The sequence below is a fragment of the Brassica napus genome, chromosome A8, assembly GCF_020379485.1.
Source record: "Brassica napus cultivar Da-Ae chromosome A8, Da-Ae, whole genome shotgun sequence".
Lineage (NCBI taxonomy): Eukaryota > Viridiplantae > Streptophyta > Magnoliopsida > Brassicales > Brassicaceae > Brassica > Brassica napus.
The window spans coordinates 23,125,614-23,144,225 of record NC_063441.1 but is presented as its reverse complement, the minus strand read 5'-3'; the positions used below and the strand labels follow the sequence as shown (position 1 = coordinate 23,144,225).

The 18,612-nt window shown below is 32.8% G+C and overlaps 3 protein-coding genes, 1 long non-coding RNA gene and 1 other non-coding gene across 9 annotated transcripts; 2 read left to right on the top strand and 3 right to left on the bottom strand.

Annotated features, from left to right (window-relative positions):
* The first annotated feature begins 30 nt into the window (after positions 1-30).
* On the top strand, positions 31-102 carry TRNAH-GUG. Its single transcript has one exon. It is a non-coding gene; the product is annotated as a tRNA-His (tRNA).
* A 527-nt stretch (positions 103-629) lies between these two features.
* On the bottom strand, positions 630-4,184 carry BNAA08G27180D. Of its 3 annotated transcripts, none has more exons than XM_013840069.3 (7): positions 3,882-4,184; positions 3,719-3,790; positions 2,827-2,894; positions 2,507-2,630; positions 1,512-1,589; positions 1,016-1,111; positions 630-849 (listed from the first exon to the last, which is right to left on the bottom strand). In XM_013840069.3, exons 1-7 carry the CDS (start codon positions 4,011-4,013, stop codon positions 769-771), a joined length of 651 nt encoding a protein of 216 aa, XP_013695523.1. In that variant the 5' UTR covers positions 4,014-4,184; the 3' UTR covers positions 630-768. The 3 variants fall into 3 exon arrangements, with proteins under 3 accessions (XP_013695523.1, XP_013695521.1, XP_013695522.1); XM_013840067.3 differs by having other exon boundaries at positions 2,507-2,648; positions 3,882-4,144; XM_013840068.3 differs by having other exon boundaries at positions 2,507-2,645; positions 3,882-4,144.
* A 2,059-nt stretch (positions 4,185-6,243) lies between these two features.
* LOC125577221 (equilibrative nucleotide transporter 8-like) lies at positions 6,244-7,828 on the bottom strand. The gene is made up of 2 exons (XM_048738383.1): positions 7,278-7,828; positions 6,244-7,028 (listed from the first exon to the last, which is right to left on the bottom strand). Exons 1-2 carry the CDS (start codon positions 7,759-7,761, stop codon positions 6,340-6,342), a joined length of 1,173 nt encoding a protein of 390 aa, XP_048594340.1. The 5' UTR covers positions 7,762-7,828; the 3' UTR covers positions 6,244-6,339.
* A 179-nt stretch (positions 7,829-8,007) lies between these two features.
* Positions 8,008-9,124, bottom strand: LOC125577222 (phospholipase A1 PLIP2, chloroplastic-like; the record flags this gene model as incomplete). Its single annotated transcript, XM_048738384.1, has 1 exon — positions 8,008-9,124. A coding segment is annotated over one exon (924 nt), but the record flags the coding sequence as incomplete, so codon positions are not given.
* A 626-nt stretch (positions 9,125-9,750) lies between these two features.
* On the top strand, positions 9,751-12,939 carry LOC111201280. 3 transcript variants are annotated; one of them, XR_007315573.1, is made up of 7 exons: positions 9,753-10,031; positions 10,177-10,277; positions 10,608-10,783; positions 10,859-11,052; positions 11,344-11,485; positions 11,588-11,952; positions 12,040-12,939. It is a non-coding gene; the product is annotated as an uncharacterized LOC111201280 (long non-coding RNA). The 3 variants fall into 3 exon arrangements; XR_007315571.1 differs by having other exon boundaries at positions 9,751-10,031; positions 10,608-11,052; XR_007315572.1 differs by having other exon boundaries at positions 10,608-11,052; positions 11,344-11,480.
* The last annotated feature ends 5,673 nt before the right edge of the window (positions 12,940-18,612 follow it).

The window sequence follows — 18,612 nt, the reverse complement described above, 5'->3', positions numbered from 1 at the left end:
TAAATATAATATGTGCTAGCTGCCAAAAAAGTGGCTGTAGTTTAGTGGTGAGAATTCCACGTTGTGGCCGTGGAGACCTGGGCTCGAATCCCAGCAGCCACACTTTATTTTTATTTTAACTGGAAAAGGGTATTTATGTTTTTCATAATCTTTAAATCCCCATCGGATCACTACCGTCTACCGTCTAACTCTCCACCTGTCGTCTCTATTTTTGCAGTAGAAAAATCATTAATTCAGATGCCATAATCGATTCCAGCTCCCTGTAGGTGACACAGAACGTGAGACGTGGGATGAACTATGAAGGAAGAAAAATGTTTTATCCTCTAATTATCAGGGCCCAGCTCAACAGTAAAATGGACTCTGAGGCAAAAAAAAAATTAAATTTTCAAATTATTATTTTTTCTTTTAAAATCTGATAGATATATTTTTTTCAAAATACTTTAAAAATAAATTTATAAAAATAAAAAATACTTTCTTATAAAAAATTTAGACCCTTTTTTTATTCTTAATATAAAAATACATGTATTTTAAAAAAAAAATTAGACTCTTATCTATTAAAAAAATAGGGGGTAAGAGATTGGATCCGGGACAGTCACACCGCTTGCCCCTATCTAAACCGGCACTGCTAATTATATATATTGTGGGTTTCTGATTAAAGCTATCTTATGATTCTTAACATAAAAATTTACATTTGCTAGTGGTCAAAGATTCCTATTTTGAAATATGTTTGTTTTCATAAAAAAAGACAAGGTTTGCAGAGGAAAAGAATTAAGCCAAATGTTGCTGTTGCTCTTCCTCCTCCAAACCATGATCTTCTTCTTCAGAGGACAACGCATCTTCTTCAGATTCCTAATAAAATATCCCAACAACAAAAAGTTAACATAAGACACAGAAGTCCAACTACGTATTGTTACAAGTAGACTAGTGTTACCATTATTTACTAATTTATTCATGTTTTGGTTAAATATTAAACCAAACTTAACCAACTCTGAAATAGATAACTTTGGGAGCTTACGAGGAATTGGTGTCGGAGACTGCTCTGGATAGCTGCGACAGTCCGAATGATAACGAGCATTGGCAATAGTATACCAATGGCCTTCAATGCGAATACCTGCCATTGATTTTCCCATCCAATTAATAATTTTAACTAATACAAACCTATATAGTAATTAAATTCTACTAAGAATATCAAATTTAGCCAATCATTTGTAGAAGAGAAATTCTATTATATAGTCCTTTTTAGTTTATTTTCATAAAAATAGACTTTTAGAAAAGAAAAGGATCAAAAAATGTTTTATTGAAGAGTAAATATGCATTAAGGTTTAGAGTTAAAGGGTTGGGTTTTAGGGATGAGTTCAAATTTTTTCTTAAAAGAAAATTAAAATTAAAATTTTCAAAATAAAAAATGTTATTTTAGTCATTTATTTTTTGGGGACTATTTTTGTGACAAAAACTTAAAAAATACTATTTGAGAGAATTGTCCTTTGTAAAATCAATGAAACTCAATTTACCGTGAAAATCGTAAAGGGATACTCGTTGGCTCCATAAACCACATCAAACGCATGCTTTATCAACAAAACCACCGAGAACTGCAAAAAAAAAAGTTCATATATTAATTCCAATGCCACGCCATAAAAGAGGTTCCATAAGAATATAGATATGTTATGATAGGATATTTCGTCAAAATAAACTTGGTTCGGTTCAATTTGGACATGCATATATAGCTTTAACAAACGCGTTAAAGCTTATATGAAACGACACAACATCATGGGCAATATGACCACTAACAACTGTGAACCATAACAGATATTCTGTGGGTTCCAAAAGAATAAAAGTTTTTCTTTTGGTTAGGTGAGAGTCTGACTCTCACCGTGAGACCAAAGGGTTCTCTTATTGAAGGATTATACGTAAGGTTCTTGGTCGACCAAAAAAAACCCACCAAACCTTATATAGCGTCTATCTTTTGTCACGAAGCCTGACCATATCTCTAATCTTCCTTCTTTTTCTTTTACCTAACGTCGTAGATCAGAAGTTGCACGCATGCAGCGTGGTTAAAAGCTTATTAAGCAGTATTTTTTTTGCTAAAAAAACATGCGTTTGAAAGCTTATTAAGTTGTTTGAAAAAAAGTTGTTTCAAAAATACAATCGATGGTGATATTTACTTTCCATGTTTTCAAAACAAAAAAAAAAATTATTTTTCTTTGAATATTTTAGTACCCCGTTTGTTATCATTTACAGACAGTCGTTTCACCAGCTTTTGTTTAGAGTTGCGTATAGAAAATAATAACCGAGTGGATGTCTTTTTGTGCGTGGTTAACAATCATGCAAATCTTAAACGTCATGTTTAGTCAATAGTAGTGGTCCACCTCTCTGATTTAGACCTCACGAAACCAAAGGTATTTCTTATAATCTCATAATTTAGTTTAACTAATCATTTCTAAAGCCTACAACTCTATATCTAATTAGTCTGAACTCATCATATTACGTGAAATGTATTAGTACTTACAAGGAGAGCCAAGTATCGACAACAAGAAGCGCCCCTGCCAGCATCAGAGTTGCATTCTTGAAAATCTGATTCAGTTCTATCCACTAATCTTCTATTTCTTCTTCCTTCATTTTGTCTCCTCACTCTATGTAAATTCCCACTTCTCATAAATTAAAAGAAAGAAAAGTTGATTCGTTTTGAATCATAGGAATAATGAAAGTTTAATCTATCTCTCTGCGCGCGGGTGATTTAAATAAACTTGAACAACAAACCTAAAAATGTAACTATAATATTTGAAGCTTAATCCAAACTTTTAAGTTAATTTTGAGAAAATTAATTACCTGATTGTTACTGCTGCTTCAATAAAACGAGATGGTTTTGAAGTTGTGGTATATCCAGGTTTATACTCCTGCAATACAATATATAATTTTATAATGTTAACTCTAACTGCATTAACAGAAATACATATTCTGTTAAATCGATCTTTTTAAAAAACACTCCAAGCAAACCAATTGGAAAATCTAACTGAAAGCTGATTTATCTTTATGACTTTATCTATCGTAAAATTGAAGTGGTTACGTTATAATAAAGAAACGAAATTAGCTGATTAAGACGTCATGTTTTTCAGAATACAGATACATAATATAGTAAATTGCTAAAATCTGAGACTAAAGCGAAGACTTATTAGACCGAAAATATTGAGAACTAGCAAATTAACATCAAAACCGGACAGGAGTGTCTGATGCTTTCTTTTTTTTTTTAACTTAAAAATCCTTTTTCATGAAATTCCTAGTTATCCAGCCATGATTAGAAAATAAATACGTGCACAAAAGTTTAATGGGTCCCATAAAACGATGGATGATCCAGTTACCATATCTGTTCCAAACTCATTGAATATGTAGATTAAATAAATAAATAACTCGAATAAGATATGATTAACAGGATGGCATTGGCTCATTGATTACGATATTTTAAAGAGACTCGAATATTTTTCTTTCTGATGATGCAAAAAAAAAAGATTACGGGACACGACACGAAGGAGTATATCTTTGAAACACGTAATTGTCTTAGAATAAACAAACAAGGAGATAACGATCAATTTTTCTTTTTTAAAGACAAGATGAAAACAAATTATTTAAAAACATCAAAGAATCAAATCGTTCCCGAAATAGTAATATTCGAACTTATTGATTTATTTATTTTTTTGAAAATTTGGATGAGAAATGGTCAAACCTGGAGACATATTTCACAAATGGTGTTTCCTTTCTCATCGCACCATCGTTGTATGCAATCTCTGTGCGCAAACTGATCAACCGAAACATCTTTTCATACTGACAAAATAGTTTTACAATAAAGATAAGCTTATTTCAAAATTGAGATGTTGATATTTCGATACCTTGAGGGTGCCTGAGCAAGAACAAGGAGCTTCAAAGTAGCTCTCGGCTTCTTCTTCGTGACAGATTCTGCAGCGTGAGAAATTCGATTTTAAATCGCTACTATCTTCGATGAATAATATTACATCTCCCATCTCTCCGTCTCTGCGTTTGAGTTTAGCGGAAAGGCGCTCTAAGCTCTGCTTTTTTAAAATGTTTTACTCTGTTTCTTGTTTCTCTCAGAGAACAACAACACATGAGAGAGAGAGAGAGAGAGAGAGTCCAACTTAAAAAGGTCTTCGCGATGAGTTGACAACTTTCCCTTTCAGTTGTCTTTGTTTTATTTGGATAACATAATATCTATATTCTTGAAGGCCAGTTTTCAAAAAAAAAATAAAGTAATATCTATATTCTTCGTTTATGCTCCTCCTATAATATATCCTCATGTAAGCTGTAATAAGAATTTTCCAGTAATTATTTTACTAATCTTGTAAGATTTTCCCTGTGCTGTAATTTGTTTTGCCTGTTCAGATGACTTGTAAATTCATTTACATACATGTATTACCTATATTGAGTTTTGACAACTATAAAACTTGTTTACTAAAAATCTCATAGTAAAATAACCATGTAAATCAGTCAATGAGTATTTTTAACGGGTGTTACTGGGTTATGTATTTGTAAAGAGATAAATCCCTTATATACTAAAGCGCAAGTCGCCTGACAAATAAAATAATGCCACGTGGAAAAGTTGTAAAAAATTAATTGATTTGTTTTTATCTCTTATTTTTATGCAATTTAAATTTGTAACTACGTTCAAAAAAAAAAAAATTTGTAACTACCTATATTCCTATTTTTTCTCAAAAAAAGTTACCCACGTTAACTCACATCCTCCTCTGAAACTGTTTTCTTCATCTCCTGTATAAGTATCAAATCATCTCCACTTTCTTCTACGTTGTATCTCTAACAAACAAAATCCTTCAAACTTTTTTCTTTACATTTCATTTGAGGTTGAATTATCAAAATAAAGAGGTACATCACGTTATCAAAAGGAAGAAGTAAGTGTTTCATAGTCCTGCAACAATAATATAACGTTTACGTTTATATTTATTACCCATGTGCATTGTGCAACCATAATCACTACTACGTAACCTATTGCTTATTAATTTATAGATATCAGTTTTCTATGTTTTTGTCAATTATGTTTTAAAAGATTCTTTTACATTTTTGCTATAGATGGAGAGAACAAATGTGAAAGAAGATGACAAAGACTTGCAATTCCGCTCAACTCAAGATTTGATGAATCATCACTATAACGTCAGAGGTGGCTGAAGGGGTAAATCATCGACATTAAAATCATAGAATTTGATAGTTATCAACATAAAAAAAATCTGAATCTATCGCAAAATAAAACAGTCTTAAAAATAAACAAACTGTCTCTAAAGAAAATGAACACACGATCTCTAATTTCTTGAACTTAATAACTTGATTCCCTAAAATTTCTCTAATCTCCAATTTTATGCACGATTTCAAACTGTTACATTTTCTATATAATTTTCAATTCTTTCCTATTTGCACTCCCTTCTTTATTCTCAATCGTTTCATCTCTTCAATTTTTTTTGGGTTTTGTGTTAGCAACAAATAGATAGCATTATGAATATTTTTATTCCAATTCAAATTTATCTTCTCAATGTCATTCTTCTTATTCTTTTTGTATGACTCAGCTTGAAGTTCGTTTTAGTGGATTATTCATAAAAAAGTTAGGGACAACCAGGCTGTATAAATAGATTTTAAAAATCAGACCATGGAAATACTAAAGTAAATATTTTATCACTTTTCTTTCAGTTAACCATGGAAAGTTGCAATGTTATTGAGTTTTGTGGGTGATATTTTTTGGTTTATCATGGATATAAGGTAATAAAAAAAAGGCTAGAACATCTTACCTTATTAATGTGAAGATTGATGATAGCATATCGGCAGTGTTTTGTGTAGAGGAGATTAAAGTAATATGTAAACAAAGATATTTTAATTTATTACTGCCGTAAATTGTTATTATTTTCTAGATGTATATTATACATAATTTATGACTATGCAAATATATATAACATTCTTTGTCATCTCTTGACACCTAAAAATATTAAGAGATGATCTATGTGGTTTAGTACACTTTTAACCCAAAAATTTAATTTTAATACATGTTAAACTTATATGTTAAAGCCATTGTGTTTATTTTAGTAAGAAAAAATAAATGTGTTTATTTTAGTAAGATTTTTTTTTCCTGTGCGTAGCACAGGGCAAACACTAGTGTTTTATATTTTGTAATGATACTTGGCACAGGAGTTTATAATATATATATATATATTTATTTTATTTTTTTGAAAAAGGGCATTAATCAATTATGTTTTTTTGAAAATCATAGTATATATAGTTGTAACACCATTCATTTATAGTTTTATAATGAACAGTTGGATGCAGAGAATAAGTTCAGATGAGCCAGACCCAGCCAAGAACTGAGCCACAAACAAGACCTATTCCTAGAAAAACAACCATGAAGACTGCCGCAAGTTCTGCTTCTGATGCATGGACCGTTTTGGGAGCCATGATCATGAGGACACTAGTGAGATATCCGTTGGTGAGGCCTAGCATGAACGTCAGAACAACCACTGGCACTTCTGTTCTAAGCCAATGCGGTCCACGTAAACACGCAGAGAAGAGAGGGTAAAAGAGAAGCCTAATGATACAAGCCCAAGTAGCAGATTTTATATTCTGCCATAGGTAGAGGGCGGTGAGCGACTTGCCAACGAAATCAGAGATGTTGTAGACTGTGATGAGCAAAATAGGATACCAACTCTGGAGAAGTTGGGACTTCAGATTCTCTGCTAGAAATCCTGGAAATATAGATAAGGTAACAGTATAGATTATCAGAATACCCGAGGCTGGCCACTTGATCTTCCTCCCAACCATCCATACTGTTAGATTCGAATACAAAGGTTGATGAAGACTAAGGTGTAGTTGCATCACTGGTAACTTGTATAGCACGTTACAGCAAAGGAGACAGCATAGTAGGATGGTGGAGCTCACTATGAAGTAGCAATGAGCACTGGTTCGCATCCCCTGCGGTGTCTGTGGCAGCGAAGCTTTAGTCGTAATCCTTAGGACCGAAACGAGAATACCTAACAAAAACGGGGAAAAATAGTATAAGATTAAAGTTAATTTTGTTATTTTGAGGCTACTTGTTTAATTATTTATATATACCCAATATTTTCTAAAATAATTACTAACAATATAACGATAGCCTTATACATATAACTATTATTTTTTATAAAAAAACTAGCCTCAAAATAGTATATATATGGTGGTCAGAATCAAGTACGTAGTATGTGTAAAATGCCATTTTTTAAATGGAATTAAAAGAGGTTTACCTGAAGAGGCAGTCCCGGCAAAAATTGCTTGCATGTACTGTCTAGGAAGCTTTCCGGCTGAACCGATCAAACTTCCTCCGACCAATCCATCAGCTAAACCACAGAGCACGACTGACCCAACCATCAAGAGATAAGAGATATTCTCATTATTTTCACCTTTCCAAACCCAATCTATGATTGGCGACACCATCATGGAGATGATGAACATGGAAAAACCCAAGTTCAACCTCAGTCTATGGCTCAACCTTGTGTTCCAAGTCATCATCAAAACCAGAACAAGGACCGAGCAACTCATGTAAGCCACGGTGAAAGTCTTCTCCACATGCTTGTCGGGATACAAGTAGCCAAAGTAATCAACGGCAGTGATCAAAGCGTTCCATGGTATTAAACTACCAGCACCCAACAAGAAATGGATCACGTACGCCACTCTATAAGCGTCTGCTCTTGTCTCGACTTCATCAACAATCACTTTCTCACCCACCATTCTTCTCTCTTCTCACTAGTACTTTGCAATTTAGGTTCTTGAAAACTTTCTGATGATGTTGGCTTCATTATAAAGCAATGGTGGTGGCGATTTGATTAGATTTGTTGTGATGTTTGGTGGTGGACAGACACACACGAATCAGATCTTAACATTTATTATTTGGGATTGTGATTCTTTGATCATCAGAGCTTACAGCATAAAGAAACAAGAAACTGTAGATGGTCATTGGTGGGACACAAAAAGAGATGGGTTAGAATTAAAGTTACTACTTTGGTCAGGACTCTCGTCCTTTCGATACCCTTATATTCCATTTACTGCATAAACGCAACAAAACAAACAAATATGAAATGAATAAAGAATGATCTAAACCGGTCATTACCGAACTCGGCTTAACCGGTATCATCATCAAACGACCTTAACCCGCCAAAAGAAAAACAATTCAACGGAAACTAAGGACGTTGAAAGCTTCAAGGAACAACAACTTAACCGGAAACAAGAGAACAAGGATCAAAGGCATATGTTGAGACGCCACAAGGCGGCTAAACCTCTGCAAAGACTTTCTTCCTGTCTTCATCATCCCCGAGAAATCCTGACCGTTGATTTGTCCGATGGCAGTCCCCGAGCTCCTCCCGCTTTCTCTGGCCACCAGAATAGGCCACCAGAGACTCCGACGATGCTCCCTCTTCAACTTCCTTATCTGACTCACTTCTTTTCTTATCACACTCCTAACCGCTTTCAGGTATGAGTTCATGTCATGATCCCTTTGTATGGTCCCGCTCGACCCGTAAGCTGATCTGTCGCTAAGGATATCGAGAGGATGTGGCGTGTTCAAGAAAACCGTTTGCGCAGCTCTCAACCGTTGTTCCTCCTCCTCCTCATCCAGCGATTCAAAACCACCAGTGGTTAGAAGATATAAACCATTTCCTGGAGGAAGAAGATCGTGTCCTGGAGAGAATGACTCATCCGGTTGAAGGATTAGAAGCTCCCCCATGGGAGAATACAACATACTCTGCTTGTTAAGACAAGGATGGCTACGGAAGTTGCCGTTCACAGCTTTGAGAAGCTCTGTTACATGGTAAGGGTAGTTACAAGAAAAGGCTCTTGGGACAATGTCACGGTGCATTACGATGGCTTGAACGTGGCTTTTAGGCAATCCTAGTTTCTCAAGAAGACGGTCGCCTCCACATAGTACAAAGGGCGCACCAAATGTAATAACAGGGAGTAAAGAAGAAGCAGGTACTTCACCTCGAACCAGTAACATGAGGTTTAGTAATAGAGACAAGCTTCCCCCTAATGAATGTCCGGTGTTTGAAAGAGAACCCAAAAGGTCTCCTTTTTTTGCTGCGATGCGGTTGCTCTCACTTCAACAACTCCTCCACATCCGCTTACGCCGCTTCCAACCGCTTTGATCGCTGGAAGTAAGCCGGGATTCAGACACAAACTATCCATCCTTTTGTTCTGTTTCCTTATTAAAGAAAACAAGCTTTTATTATTGAATTTGGATTCTTCTTATTCCCACTTCAATTTATTACTTCAAACTTTACAATTTCTTTGGGAATGCAAAATTCTATTCCACAAAAGATTTAGAGAAGACGAATTTATCAACCGAAGAGGAAACTTCTGTGTTGAGATCTTTCAATGCTATATTTTCGTTTCTCTTTAAAATAGAAAAACACGCAAGACTTTTCTCTTTCTCTTCTTTCTTTGCGATATTTGTTTTTGTTAATGTTTTGGGAGAAAGAAAGAATTTAAAAGAAAATATCTATAACTATAAAATAGGGTTTTCTCTCACCTCCTGCTGCCACATCAGCATGGAGGGAAGGGCATTTTGTGCCACCTGGATGTCTCTCTTTATTCATCAAAAGCTGTTCTCGAGTTATGTTGAATGGGCTGTGAGAATAACAAGTACACATATCAGGCCTATTACTTGCTTAAATTTGTATAAAATATTGCAAAACTGGGCTATGTAGTTAGGGTCCGTTTTTAAATTTGTAGGTTGCTTACCTTCCTAAACCTACCACCGGAGATGATGTAACGTCGCCTAAACAATACTTCTCCTTCACAGAATCACAGTCGAGGGTAATGCCAAGAAATGACAAATACCTACTAACTCCTCTTCAATGGCGCTTGAATTCAACCTTCAACGTCTTCATTCAGTATATAAACACACCTCCTGAGAGATCCTTCGATCATGGCGAATTCTCCAAATCAGAGCTCATGTTCTATCTCCCAGAAACCCCTCGATCATGGCGACTTCATTGATGAAAAAGGTTTGCCGGTTCCTTATTCCAATTACTACTTTAAGATTTATGGCTTTTGATGTTGGAGAACACTCCATGATAATTAAATTTGTTAAGTTGCTGGTGATTTTAGCAGTACTACCATATCTAACCATTAAATTTTATTACTACTCAGGCTGTGTACTTCTGTAGTGGGAGGATCTCTGTCCTCCAGAATCTCTTCATTATGGGCTTCCATCATTTTCTATATACTCATTTTACATCTCCCATATGGAGGTAAGTGAGATTTTGCTCTTTCTTTCCTATTTTTATGACTGTTAAATGCTATGTACCTTTGCTTCTTTCTCTGGTTCTAAATGTCTTTGTCATATGTTACTTGCCGTGTGTTAGTGTTTCTGATAGTAAGGCTTTATTATTTTGTAGCACTTCTAAGTTTCATACAAAATTTGTTAACTCTCGAGTCTTTTGCAGCATCCTGATTTGGTTTGGAACTTAAGCTCTTGTCCTTTCATATCTAGCACAGCGATTAGGAGAAAATATCTACAGTTCAACTGTTCGGATGATCATTTCCTTTTATAACCAGACTTTTTGTATTCTAATTCATAGGAATGCACAGATGGCAAGTGGAGCTTCAGTAGAGTTTCACAATACTTCAGAAACAGTTAGAGATTCTCTATTTTTCCCTGAACCCTACTTGAGTCTGAAGGCATGGACATGTAAACAGACTAAGAGAGAGTTATGTGTATTTACGTTGGAGACCCACATATTCAGAAGCAAGAGCTGTAAAATTAAGATCCAATGTTTTTATAGTATTCGTATCCAAGTACGCTCTTTATTCTTTGCTTATGTCACTACAGATAAAATCTTGGTCTGGACCATCTGCTACTAAGTCTGAGAACCTGTTTTCCGAGTCTAAGAATTCAAGACCTAGACACGGCCGCAACCTCTTTGTTAATGGCCCTTCGACTTTGTAATCAATAGAAGCTAAGAAAGCCATGGCTCCTGACAAACTCGCTGAGCTTTGGTTTGTTGACCCTGAGAGAGCTAAAAGGTTTCATCTTTAATCTGCTCAAATATTTTCATCTCAAATCTGTCTTTGCACTTTCTCCAAGTAGTTATTCATGGTTTGTTACGGTGGGGTGATGGATCAGACTCCATGACCTCTTTGTTCTAGAGACATAAGTATTCTGCAGACTAATGTTTCTCATTTAGTTTTGTTTTTATGTCTATATTGGAAATGGTACTCCCTGGATAAGATATTTTCTGCTCTTTCATTATAACCATGAGGTTTGATAACATATTTTCCCCCATAGTTGTGACTATTACTGTCTTTTTCTTGCAGACGATCATGGCTGGTTGATAGTAACGGCACTGCAACCAAAATAACGAGTGCATCGAGTCAGAATGACCCGCACCAAGTGGTGTGGAACGGCAATCCTACAAGACTTTGTCCCAACTGTCAGCACGTCATTGACAACAGTTACGTACGGTTTTCTCTTTTTTCACTTTATTTTCATGTCAATTCTCTTGATATTACATTTTTGTGTACAATGTATTTGTCAAAACGAGTTTTGTACTTTTTCCAGGAAGTTGATGACTGGCCAGGCTTGCCTCAAGGTGTGAAATTCGATCCCTCTGATCCAGAGATCATCTACCATTTGCTTGCAAAATCTGGATTGTTGGGTTTAAGCTCCCACCCTTTCATTAATGAGTTCATCACAACTGTCAATCAATATGATGGAATCTGTTACGCACTTCCTAAAAACTTACCAGTCTAGCCATTTCAGTGATCGTACCAGTTCTGCCAAGTTTTATCTTAATCAGATTTTTTTTTTTTAAATCGAGGCCTTAAGCACGACGGGACTGCGTCCCACTTTTCCATAGAGCTATCAAAACTTACAGCGCATGAACTAACCAGTTGTATCGGATGGTGCGTTTAGTCACTGTCATGGTATGTTTCATGCGAACCTTTTCTTGGCCGGGCTTGAGGTTGTTATATATGAATGGACTTGTGATCTTTCATTTTGTTGGTATGTAGGTATCCAGTACATGTTGATGCCTGCTTTTTAACTTTCCACTCTCTCCAACAACACCTCTTCTCTTCTGTTGCTTACTGCTAGAACCTTATCTCCAGAGTGTCGTTGTGTTTATCTTTTCTTACTCCACTTTTTGAAGGTAAGTGAACGGTGTGCAAAGCATGCCTTTAATGTCGATGGAGAAGTCTCAGGAGGAAGAGCATTCACACATTTTCTTTCAGGTGGTTATGTTTGACGTTTCAGTAAGTACAAGTATGCTCAGCTAATGATTGCTAGCCGAATGAGTTATTCATTCATTGTTGTGCAGTTTTCTGCCTCAAGTTTTAGTACTTTTTCATGAGTAAAGTGGCCTCAATATTTACAGTTCATAAGAGCAGTTAGATTTAACACTGAAGTGATATTGAATGACAAGGTATCATAGAGAATCATTAGTTTTTCACAAGTATCTCATCATTTAAATCATTATACGTCTGCCATCATCAACCCATTAATAAAATGACTAAACATGCCCACAAATCATAACAAAAATATTTTACAAACCAGAGTAGCTTATAAAATACAAATCCATTGCTAGAGAAATATAAGAGTAGTGAGGGGATCGTCTAACAACAACACGTCTCCATCCTGCATAGCTAAACAAGAACAAAGTGTGTTAAACATTGGAACTTTTGTTTTTCATGAAATTGATTTGTAAAAAACGTAACACCAACACAGCCGGTGTGTGAAGCTGGCCATGGTTACATGACATCAAAGTTACCAGCATCGGCACGCCAATGGAAACAATCCCCAAAAGTAAGGCCAAGTTAGCCCGCCAAATGAGCAAGCACTTACGACAAGCTAATTAACATTCACGCAATCAAGAAGCGAGTTCTCATTTCTAAAAAATTCAACTCACCACACCATCGACCCTACACTTACTCACCTATTGTTTTTCTTTTTAAAAACACTACTGTAGACCAAAAGATAACTAGCAAAATATCAGAAATAGTCCGTAACGAAGCTGTGCTATATTTTAAGCAAATAAAAAACAAATTCATTTGAAGCATCTTATTACCTATCAACTCATCACACCATCTATCCTACACGTACATGTTTGTTTTCATTTGAAGCCACACCGTTTACATAAACAATAAATAAAAATTATTATCCGTCTACTTTTATTAGTATATAAATAAATCATTGACTAAACTAAACTACATTTCATGATATGATATGAAAAATTCAATCACATGCTATTAAACAATATGATTCAACTCTTTGGCAAAACACAGTTAAGAACTCTAAAATCTAATTCTCAATAAAAAATAATATATAACAACAACAATTCATAATAAAATTATACAAATGGGTAAAATTTCCGCGCGAAGCGCGGACAAACCACTAGTATAAAATGAAGAATTCTAGGCGAACTGCGAACGTCGTCACACATACATACGTGTAACACGCGTGAGTTATCCATCCAACACGTTTTACCCCAGACGGGTCCCCCCATACGCAATGGACATTGGTTCAAAAATTTTGCCGACTTTCAACATTTAATGTTTTTATAAATGGGGAATATTATATAGTATTTCATTTCAAAAATGACAGGAAAACATTTCAAGTTATCTAGCCCTCAGGTGTTAACCAAAAAAAGTTATTTAGGCCTTAACACCGTACTAAAAATAAATTAAATAGTATTTCACAGAATTTAAGTTTATTTGCTACAAATGAAAAAAATTATTTTAAAAGTTATTAAATTTAAATGCAATTTCCTACAATATCCACGTGGGACCACCAGGACAAGACTGCCACATCATAATGTATAAATGGATATAGGTGGACAAACCAATCCATGTGACGTGTTCCAAGATTTTGTGGTTCTATCCAACGGGAGAGAGAGTAGATTGTTATGGGTCCAAGAGGAAATTTTTGTTTTATCTCCTAAAATTTATATTTAGATAATATTTAAAATACTTTTAAAATTTAATCAGTAATATTTTATATTTAAGTACATATTAAGAGTCACTCTCTGAGAACTTAGGCCTTACTAATTTCAAGGTTTTAATGTATTGTTATATCATGAGCTAATATATGATAATGTTCATAGAGGTTTGAAATTTTTGTTATCTCCGTTTTTCAAGAATATCAATTTTATTGTGGTTTGTCAACTCATTTAGAAAAAATATGAAATTTTACTAAATTAACTGACAAAATAATAGAACGATATCCATGTACCATGAAATATAGTTTAAAATACATTAACAAAAATTTAGAATGTAGTTAAAAATTTCAAAATAACATTAAAGATTATAGACTTCATTATATTTATCATTTACTCAAAAACTGAATATTTTGTAGAGGTTAACACACAGATTTTGAGAAAATTTCAAAAAATATGACAATATTGTTTTATTGCATAGTTGTATCATGAACTAACATATGATGATAGTCTGAGAGGTTTTGAACCTTTGTTGTCTTTGAATCTCTAGAATAGCAATTTTATTGTGGTTTGTGTACTTATTTAGGGTGCATATGAAGTTTTATTAAATTAATTGATAAAAAAATAGAAGGATGTCCATGTACCGTGAAATATAGTTTAGAATACAATAAAAAAAGTAGAATATGGCTAGAAATTTTAAAATAACATTTAAGATTATAGGCTTTATTATATATACCATTTACTCAAAAACTGAATATTTTGTAGGGGTTAACACACATATTTTGAGAAAAATTCAAAAAAAATGACAATACTGTTTTATTGCATAGTTGTATCATGAACTAACATATGATAATGGTCAGAGAGGTTTTGAACTTTTGTTGTGTCTGTTTCTTTTAAAATAGCAATTTTATTGTGCTTTGTGTACTTATTTAGAGAACATATTAAATTTTACTAAATTAATTGATAAAAAAATAGAATGATGCTCATGTACCGTAAAATATAGTTTAGAATACATTAACAAAAAATATAGAATGTGGTTAGAAATTTTAAAATAACATTAAAGATTATAGGCTATATTTACCATTAACTCAAAAAGTGAATATTTTGTAGGGGTTAACACACAGATTTTGAGAAAATTTCAAAAATTATGACAATATTGTTTTATTGCATAGTTGTATTATGAACTAACATATGATGATGGTCAGAGAGGTTTTGAAAATTTGTTGTCTCCGTTTCTCTAGAATATCAATTTTATTGTGGTTTGTGCACTTATTTAGAAAGCATATGAAATTTTACTAAATTAATTGATAAAGAAATAGAAGGATGCCCATGTACCGTGAAATATAATTTAGAATACATTAACAAAAATGTAGAATGTGGTTTGAACTTTTAAAAAACATTAAAGATTATAGACTTCATTATATTTACCATTTACTCAAAAATTGAATATTTTGTAGGGGTTAACATACAGATTTTGAGAAAATTTCAAAAATTATGACAATATTGTTTTATTGCATATTTGTGCCATGAACTAACATATGATGATGGTCAGAGAGGTTTTGAAAATTTGTTGTCTCTGTTCCTCTATAATAGCAATTTTATTGTGGTTTATGTACTTATTTATGGAGCATATGAAATTTTACTAAATTAGCTGACAAAAAAATATAAGGATGCCCATGTACCGTGAAATATAGTTTATAATACATTACCAAAAATGTAGATCGTGGTTAAAAAAATTAAAAAAACCATTAAAGATTATAGGCTTCATTATATTTACCATTTACTCAAAAACTGAAGATTTTGTAGGGGTTGTTAACACACAAATTTTGAGAAAATTTCAAAAATTATGAAAATATTGTTTTATTGCATAGTTGTGCCATGAACTAACATATGATGATGGTCATAGAGGTTTTGAACATTTATTGTCTCCGGTTCTCTAGAATAGCAATTTTACTGTGGTTTATGTACTTATTTATGGAACCAATGAAATTTTACTAAATTAGTTGACAAAAAAATATAAGGATGCCCATGTACCGTGAAATACAGTTTAGAATACATTACCAAAAATATAGAATGTGGTTAGAAATTAAAAAAAAAAACATTAAAGATTATAGACTTCATTATATTTACCATTTACTCAAAAACTGAATATTTTGTAGGGGTTAACACACAGATTTTGAGAAAATTTCAAAAATTATGACAATATTGTTTTATTGCATATTTGTGCCATGAACTAACATATGATGATGGTCAGAGAGGTTTTGAAAATTTGTTGTCTCTGTTCCTCTATAATAGCAATTTTATTGTGGTTTATGTACTTATTTATGGAGCATATGAAATTTTACTAAATTAGTTGACAAAAAAATATAAGGATGCCCATGTACCGTGAAATACAGTTTAGAATACATTACCAAAAATATAGAATGTGGTTAGAAATTAAAAAAAAAAACATTAAAGATTATAGACTTCATTATATTTACCATTTACTCAAAAACTGAATATTTTGTAGGGGTTAACACACAGATTTTGAGAAAATTTCAAAAATTATGACAATATTGTTTTATTGCATATTTGTGCCATGAACTAACATATGATGATGGTCAGAGAGGTTTTGAAAATTTGTTGTCTCTGTTCCTCTATAATAGCAATTTTATTGTGGTTTATGTACTTATTTATGGAGCATATGAAATTTTACTAAATTAGCTGACAAAAAAATATAAGGATGCCCATGTACCGTGAAATATAGTTTATAATACATTACCAAAAATGTAGATTGTGGTTAAAAAAATTAAAAAAAACCATTAAAGATTATAGGCTTATTTATGGAACCAATGAAATTTTACTAAATTAGTTGACAAAAAAATATAAGGATGCCCATGTACCGTGAAATACAGTTTAGAATACATTACCAAAAATATAGAATGTGGTTAGAAATTAAAAAAAAAAACATTAAAGATTATAGACTTCATTATATTTACCATTTACTCAAAAACTGAATATTTTGTAGGGGTTAACACACAGATTTTGAGAAAATTTCAAAAATTATGACAATATTGTTTTATTGCATAGTTGTGCCATGAACTAACATATGATGATGGTCAGAGAGATTTTGAACATCTGTTGTCTCCGTTCCTCTATAATAGACTTCATTATATTTACCATTTATTCAAAAACTGAATATTTTGTAGGGGTTAACACACAGATTTTGAGAAAATTTTAAAAATTATGACAATATTGTTTTATTGCATAGTTGTGCCATGAACTAACATATGATGATGGTCAGAGAGGTTTTGAACATTTGTTGTCTCCGTTCCTCTATAATAGCAATTTTATTATGGTTTATGTACTTATTTATTGAGCATATGAAATTTTACTAAATTAGTTGACAAAAAAATATAAGGATGCCCATGTACCGTGATCCGTGAAATACAGTTTAGAATACATTACCAAAAATGTAGAATGTGGTTAGAAATTTTTAAAAAAACATTAAAAATTATAGACTTCATTATATTTACCATTTACTCAAAAATTGAATATTTTGTATTAACACACAGATTTTAAGAAAATTTTAAAAATTATTGCAATATTGTTTTATTGCATAGTAGTGCCATGAACTAACATATGATGATGGTCAAAAAGGTTTTGAACCTTTGTTGTCTCCGTTTCTCTAGAATAGCAATTTTGTTGTGGTTTATGTACTTAGTTAGGGAGCATATGAAATTTTACTAAATTAATTAACAAAAAATAGAAGGATACCCATATACCATGAAATATAATTTATAATACATTACAAAAAATTTAGAATGTGGTTAGAAATTAAAAAAAAAACATTAAATATTATAGGCTTCATTATATTCACCTTTTATTCAAAAACTGAATATTTTGTAGGGGTTGTTAACACACAGATTTTGAGAAATTTTCAAAAAATATGATAATATTGTTTTATTGCGTAGTTGTATCATGAACTAACATATGATGATGTCAGAGAGGTTTTGAATATTTCTTGTCTCTGTTTATCTAGAATAACAATTTTATTGTGGTTTGTATACTTATTTAGAGAGCATATGAAATTTTACTAAATTAATTGATAAAAAATAGAAAAATACCCATGCACAATAAAATATTGTTTAGATTACATTAACAAAAATGTAGAATGTTGTTATATATTTAAAAAAATATTAAAAGTTATAGGCTTCATTATATTTACCATTTACTCACAAACTGAAGCAAGTCGTGACAAAGAACTCGATATTAAGCTTGACCAGAACCCAACCTCAAAACTCAAACTATACCATCAACCCAACTATAATACCAAAGCTATAAGATGAAAAGAGTTCGGTTTAAGGGTAGGTGAAAAAAAGGAATCATGTTTGATCGAAATCCATGGCACAAGACCACAACCTCTCTTGATCCAATTTCACTATAACCTCTGCTTGACGTCGAAGTTCGAACCAGTCATTAGGTTCACTGAATTCGAATTCACAAGAAACCACTGTATTGATTTGGTTTTCATCATCGCCCACAGAGGAGAGATTTTTTTTTTGTCAAATGGGAGAAAGAGAAGGAAGAGAGATACACGGAAAAAAATTTCCTTTACATATTCAACCAATACAAAACTGACATGCATGGGTTCTTACTGTCTCTTAAAACTCTG